The 6989-nt window shown below is 28.3% G+C and overlaps 1 protein-coding gene across 1 annotated transcript; it reads left to right on the forward strand.

Moving 5' to 3' along the window:
• Positions 1 to 227: 227 nt before the first annotated feature.
• On the forward strand, positions 228 to 6008 carry LOC127280371 (uncharacterized). The gene is made up of 2 exons (XM_051303326.1): positions 228 to 1106; positions 3678 to 6008. Exon 2 carries the CDS (start codon positions 4185 to 4187, stop codon positions 5985 to 5987), a length of 1803 nt encoding a protein of 600 aa, XP_051159283.1. The 5' UTR covers positions 228 to 1106; positions 3678 to 4184; the 3' UTR covers positions 5988 to 6008.
• Positions 6009 to 6989: the final 981 nt, after the last annotated feature.

Raw genomic sequence — 6989 nt, forward strand, 5'->3', positions numbered from 1 at the left:
TTTTATTGTTAATTAACTTTAATTAATTTTGGTTTCTTTAATTAGATTTAATTATTTAAAATATTTCAAATTTTTATTATAAATTAATTATTTCACAGACAAATCATTGTGTATAATTGTTTATAAATATTATTTAAACATTTGAATTATTATTACTCATTTTTGATTATTATTAATTTTTAATTCAATTATTTTAAATTACTTACGTTTTAGAATAATTTCGTTAAATATAAAGAATATTCTATACTTTTATAATAAACAAACAAATTAAACAATTTTAAATAAATTTTAATTATTTTTAATTATTCAAATTAATTTTTAATCACTAATTAACAATTTAAGTATACAAAATTCTTTATATTTTAAAACTTTAATCATTAATTACATTTTATTGTTAAAAATTATTGTTAATAACTTTTTAACTAATAATATTAATATTCATAATGTTTAAATTAATTTTTAATATTAATAATGTGAAAATTATGAAAAACTCAGAAATTGGTTGGAAAACTGAATTTTGGCTCCATCTCTTGAAAACGGTCAAAACTTTAAGCCCCTTCCACTTGAAAACTCCCCTAATTCAAGTACGCCCACGCAACTTCTTATCTCTCAAGGCTGGGCCTGAAGGGCCCAATACCGTCACTGACCTAACCAGTTTTTTCCCCATTTTCTTTCCTTGGATCCAATCCTTGTAATTTCCCAACCTCTTTTTCCTCCACTTTGAGACCCATTATTTTAAAACATAGTTCCATCCCTAAAAATAGGTAGGGACAATGATATAAAAATACGAACCCCGTTGAGAAGTTAGTCACAAAAAACAGTCACAAAAAACAGTCACACAAAAAACAGTCACAAAAACAGTCACAAAAAACAGTCACAAGAATTCTAAAAAAACTACTTCTTCCTCAAATTCTTCTTCAAGTTCAAGTTCAAGTTCAAGTTCAAGTTCAAGTTCAAGTTCAAGTTCAATTAATTTTCATTTTTTTCTAACAATTTTCTAAGTGTTAAATTTAAATTGTATTAAAAATTTCCACGATTCAAGCCAAAAATTCAACACTTTTTCAACCAATTTCCGAGTCTACAAGTGCCAATTTGTTTAAATAAAAGTAAGTCTTATATTAAATTGCTGTCTAACTTTCATCTAAATCTTTTTCTTGTCATCTCTAAATAATTCCGAAGAATATTAATGCGTTAATCGTGTTCTTATTTCTTCAATTTCCTTGTCGTATTTTTGTATTTACCATAATTTTCATTACCTTACCTAAGGATTTTAATGCGTTTATCGCGTAATTATTCCTTTAATTTCCCCGCGAAAATCCCTATTTACATATATTGATCAATTTGAATCGTTCCCGAGTTAGTGGACGCAAGTCTAGACTCGAAACATAAAATAAGAGAATATTTCCGAATATTCTCTGAAATTTATACTTTGCGTTATGTATCCGACGTAACATAGGGTAAATTTTTGGAGGCCCCGGGGGGATAGTTCAAATTGATCTTTATAAAAAAAAAAAACTTCTTCTTTCATCTATTTTCTCTCTAATTATCTCAATTTTATATATAAAAAGAATCATTTTATTTACTAAAAATTCAATACAAATGAACGTTACGTTAATAAATATGTTAATTGTGAAATATTCGTATATTCGTATAAAAATTACCGAAATTTAATAAAATTGAAAATTCCCTATAAATTGCTAGAATGTTAAAATGAGAATTTGTCATTATAAATTGAAAAATTAACAATATTTCAAAAATTTTATGTACATTGGTTAATTTGGAAAATTTCCGTAAATTACTAAAATGCTCAAAATCTAGAATTTACCATTACAAGAATGAAAAATCAACAAAATTTAAAAGAATTTGTGTAAAATTGTCACACAAATTGTTATTTAAAAAAATTGGAAATTTCATTTTCTAAAAATTAAGAATTAAATTTTTTTAAAAAAAACTTTGTTTTAAAATAAAACTTAAATAAATTTTCATTTTCAATAAAAACTGAAATTTATAAATAAATTAATAAAATGTCACATTTATTAATTAAAACTTGTGTTAAAATGTGCGTATGCAACATATTAAACTGTTAACATACATAAAAATCCAGTTGCGATTTCGATTTAAAGCACCCCTTTGACAGGCGAACGAATCGATAGGCGCAATCGATATATATATATCGATTGTCAGAATCGATCCCTTACTCTCGAGAGCATGCCTCTCGCTGTACGTGCCTTTACAGTAGTACCGCACTACGGCTGACTACGCAAGTCGGTCATCGGCCATTACTACTGCGCGCGACGACAGCGGGCCCCGCCAAGCTGCATCGCGCCTCTCGCGGTCTCCCCCCGCGAATTCCCCCTCCACCTCGCGCTTCATCTCGCGATCGCGAAGTTTTTCGCGGTTTTTAATAGAAAATTTGAATTTTAACTTATATATTGTAACTTCTCTTCTATTATCGCGATTTTGAAAATTTTTTTTTACCCTTATTCTATTTTTGATTATAAAATGATTATTCCTAATAATAACCTTGTTAATGAATTAAAAAAAAGATATTACTAAATCAATTATTCTAAATCCAAATGTTCTAAATCAAAAATTCTAAATCCAAATGTTATAAATTAAAAATTCTAAATCCAATTATTCTAAATTCAAAAATTCTAAATCCAAATGTTATAAATTCTAAATCCAATTATTCTAAATCTAAAAATTCTAAATCCAAATGTTATAAATTAAAAATTCTAAATCCAATTATTCTAAATCTAAAAATTCTAAATCCAAATGTTATAAATCAAAAATTCTAAATCCAATTGTTCTAAATCCAAATGTTATAAATTAAAAATTCTAAATCCAATTATTCTAAATCTAAAAATTCTAAATCCAAATGTTATAAATCAAAAATTCTAAATCCAAATGTTATAAATTGAAAATTCTAAATCCAATTATTCTAAATCTAAAAAAAATTCTAAATCTAAAAACTCCGAAAAGAGAGTGAAAATAAAAAAAAATTTTCTAAATACTATAAAAAGAGAGTAAAAATTATTTCTAAACAATCACCAAAAAAAGGGGTTGTCGTCGTAGCACTTTATTAAAGTGTGATTCAAATTTTTTTTTTAGAAAATGAAAATAATAAATTCCAAATCTTAAATAAATTTTTCTAAAATAAAATAAAAAAAAAAAAAAATATAAAATTGAATAAATAAACTCTAAATAAGAGAGTAAAATTAAACAAAATCCTAAAATGAAACTTTAAAAAAAAAAGAGAACGCAATTTCCAAAATTAAATTGTTGATTTTTCATTTATATTATTGGCCAATTTTCTTTTTATTTGAAAATATCGATTTTGTCATATTATAGTATTCCTTGTTTTCTTTAAAATGCCTTTTGTTAGAGCTGACTTAGAAACGTGTCCATATGACCAGTCTCATAGAATAAGTCACGCGAAAATAACTAATCACCTAATTAAATGCAGAAGAAATAATGAGCCACAATCTCGAGAATTAGTCTTATGCCCCCATAACGGTGGTCATTTTGTCCCAAAACCCGAATTCGAATTTCATGTAGCGAAATGCGTTAAACGTGTCAGTTGGGTTACTCTTAATTAGAATCTAAGAAACTCATTTTGAATAAAAAAAAGGAGAATTATTTATTTTTATTTTATGTATTTTTCTTTGTCTTTCTAGTGTCAGGATATACTAGTACAAAGAAAAAATTAACGAAAACCCAGCGGAAGGTTATCAATAGGAATTTAAAACAGTCTCTGGGAGACAAGTGGCTTCCAGTAGCTGAATTTAGGAAGGCAAAAGCGGAAAAATTAAAAAGGATAGAAGAAGAAAAATCGAGACTGCCCGAATCCGTAGAGCAGAACGAGCCATTAGTTAAGAAGTGTGATTTTAAATTAGTAAAAGGGCAAATTCACCCTGAAGTATTCAGACAATTAAATCTTGATGCTAAAATAATTTTATTTCGACGAAGCCTTTGTAATCATAATAACAATCCTAAAACCTGTCTCACTTGCAAAGATCTATGGAAAACTAATTACAAAATACCGAGAACTAATGTACAACGGGATATAGATTATAGAAAAGTCTTATAATACAGTCAATTTTGTTTCATAAAATTTCTTTTGCTATTCATTTCCTTTTTTTTTCCTCTCTCTCCTCTCCCCTAATCTTTACAATTTAAACTCTATGAATGAGGGAAGAATTACAAGAAGTCAGGCTAAGGCTGATCCTATTTTAGCAACAGAAATCGAAGCTTTTAATCCTTTTATTACAGGAAAACAATTAGATCGATCTCCCTGTAAAAGTGAAAATAATTTAGAAAATTTAACAACCTCAACACCAATAGTGGAATCTCAATTTGAATCAAATTTTCCTAATATTTCATTATCAGAAAGTTCATTTACTTCAGGTGAAACTGTTAGAAGACAATTAGATTTCAATTCGAGTTTTAATGATATTACAACTATTCCTTTTGGAAATACGAACGAAACATTAATTGAAAAAAATACTATTGACAATACTTTAATTGATAATAATCTAACGTTACAAGAAAATTTAAATTTTACCAACATGGCTTTAAATGCAAATCAAACGGTCAGTTTAACTGATGCCTTAAAAGCAGTTCCAGAGTTTAATGGAACTAATATCCCTATTAATATCTTTTTAAGAGGATGTTCAGAAGCTAAAAGTATGGTAGCAGCAGCGGCTGAAGGTAATCTTGTGAAATTAATTAGAACCAAAATTTATGGTGAGGCCCAAGAGACAATTATTGGACAAAATTTTGAAACAATTGAAGCTTTAGGAAATTTCCTTAAAGATATTTATATAGTTAGCCGAACGGTTAAACAATTGTTAGGAGACTTAGGCAATGAATATCAAAGGGAAGATGAAAATGTCATAACATTCGCAAATAGAATTCGAGATATAGGGACGCGAATTATTGAAGCTCAACGCACTTTCACCGGTACTGTAACCGAAGATTTTATAACTGAAACCCAAGCTGATATCGTAGACAGTTTTAAAGAAGGACTCCTTCCAGAAATCGAAAACAAAATGCCAGTGAATGCTAACATTACTGAATTAATAAAAAGCGCAATTAAAATCGAAAAAAGATTAGTCACACAAAAAGGTAGGCGAAATAATTTAATTTCAGATTCAAAACCTGTAAGAAGGAAAGAGATTTTTACATGTCAATTATGTAAAGAAGAAGGACATGAAGCAACCGATTGCAGTCTGCGTAATGATAAATTTTGTAATAACTGTAAAAATAATGATCATAATACTCAAGATTGTCAGAAAAAAAATAATAATACTAATATTATCTGTCAAATTTGTAATAAACCGGGTCATAAAGCATCTGATTGTTTTAAAATCAAACCTTGTATAAATTGTGGAAAAACGGGACATGATTCTAAATTTTGTAGACAAATGACTAATTCTAATTCCTTAGTTTGTCAAATTTGTGGTAAACCGGGACACGAAGCTAAAACATGTAGATCTCTTTCTAATTCTAATTCTGTAGTTTGTCAAATTTGTGGTAAACCGGGACATGAGGCTAAAATATGTAGATCCCTTTCTAATTCTTTAGTTTGTCAAATTTGTAGCAAACCAGGACATAATGCTAAAACATGCTTTAAAAATCCATTTTATAAACCCGACAATATGCAACAAAAGTTTCAAAATCCGTTAGAATCGCGATCTCAACTACAATGTCAAAATTGTAATGGTATAGGTCATACAGCGGCAACATGTCGACGTCTTGTTAATCAATTATCGATGAACCCAACTCAAATAGTGACTTGTAGATATTGCAAAGGTATAGGTCACACATTAGAAGAATGTAGGAAAAGATTATTTAACAATCAAAGATTTCAGGGAAACGGCCAGAGTCTCCCCCTTCCGAGCGCAAACATGGAGACTCAAATAACACCAATGCGCTCAGTGAATGTGACCGAAACAGTAGACCTACCGTGCGAATTAACGTTGTAAACGAAACACAAAGAAAATTTTGCCCGTACATTGATATAAAAATTAATTCAGAAAAAGGTATTAGTTTACTCTTAGACACAGGAGCAGAAGCTAATCTATTAAAACAAAAATGTATTCCAGAATCACATTCAATAAATAAAAATAATATCTATAAAATCTTCGGTATAGGTGGAGAATCTTCTGAAACTTTAGGATCAGTTAATTTAAAAATAGGAGGATACATTACTGAATTTTTAATTGTTCCAAATAATACACCAATTCCATATGATGGAATTTTAGGCACTCAGTTTTTCTTAACATCCAAATGTAAAATCAATTTCTTAACACAAAAATTAGAAATAGATAATTTACGCGTAACGTTAAAAAGAAGAGAAAGTATCATTAATGAAACAAGAGATATTTGCAGTGTTGAAGATATTAATGTCTTAGGTAGATTGCCTTTTATGACAATTAATCATGCTCTAACTCAAAAAAGGAGTGACTTTTTAATTGACACGGGTTCAGAACCAAATGTAATCAAAGAACGTATGATGATTCCAGGAGATCCTTTAATAACAAATCAAAAACAATTACTCAAAGGAGTTGGTAATAATCTTATAGCAACTTTAGGATGTACTGATATATATGTTTATGGAGTAAAATCTACTTTTCAAGTCGTTTCAAATGACGTAATTATGCCTACTTCTGCCATTCTTGGTGCACAATTCTGTCAGGATGCTAAAGCAATAATCGATTTTAAAAATGCAATAATTACTATAGATCATCGAGAATTTCCTTTCCAATATAAAACCCGCCAAATTGATGAAAAACAAAATAATGATAATTTATATCACAATCTACAACCATTATCTGAAGCCAATGATGTTAAAATCTTTGCCATAGACGTTGTTCAACCAACAGATATTGAATTTGAATTTAATTCCTTTCAATCTTTAAATAATATTGAAGAGAAATACATTTTTCACGTTAATGCTCATGATTTAACTAAAGGATTAGATCCAG

This window comes from Leptopilina boulardi, unplaced genomic scaffold (assembly GCF_019393585.1).
Source record: "Leptopilina boulardi isolate dan_hultmark-lab unplaced genomic scaffold, ZJU_Lbou_2.1 LbouV2_240, whole genome shotgun sequence".
NCBI lineage: Eukaryota > Metazoa > Arthropoda > Insecta > Hymenoptera > Figitidae > Leptopilina > Leptopilina boulardi.

Coding starts and splice junctions, on each gene's coding strand:
- LOC127280371 (XM_051303326.1), top strand. CDS start 4,185: ATGAATGAGGGAAGAATTACAAGAAGTCAGGCTAAGGCTGATCCTATT.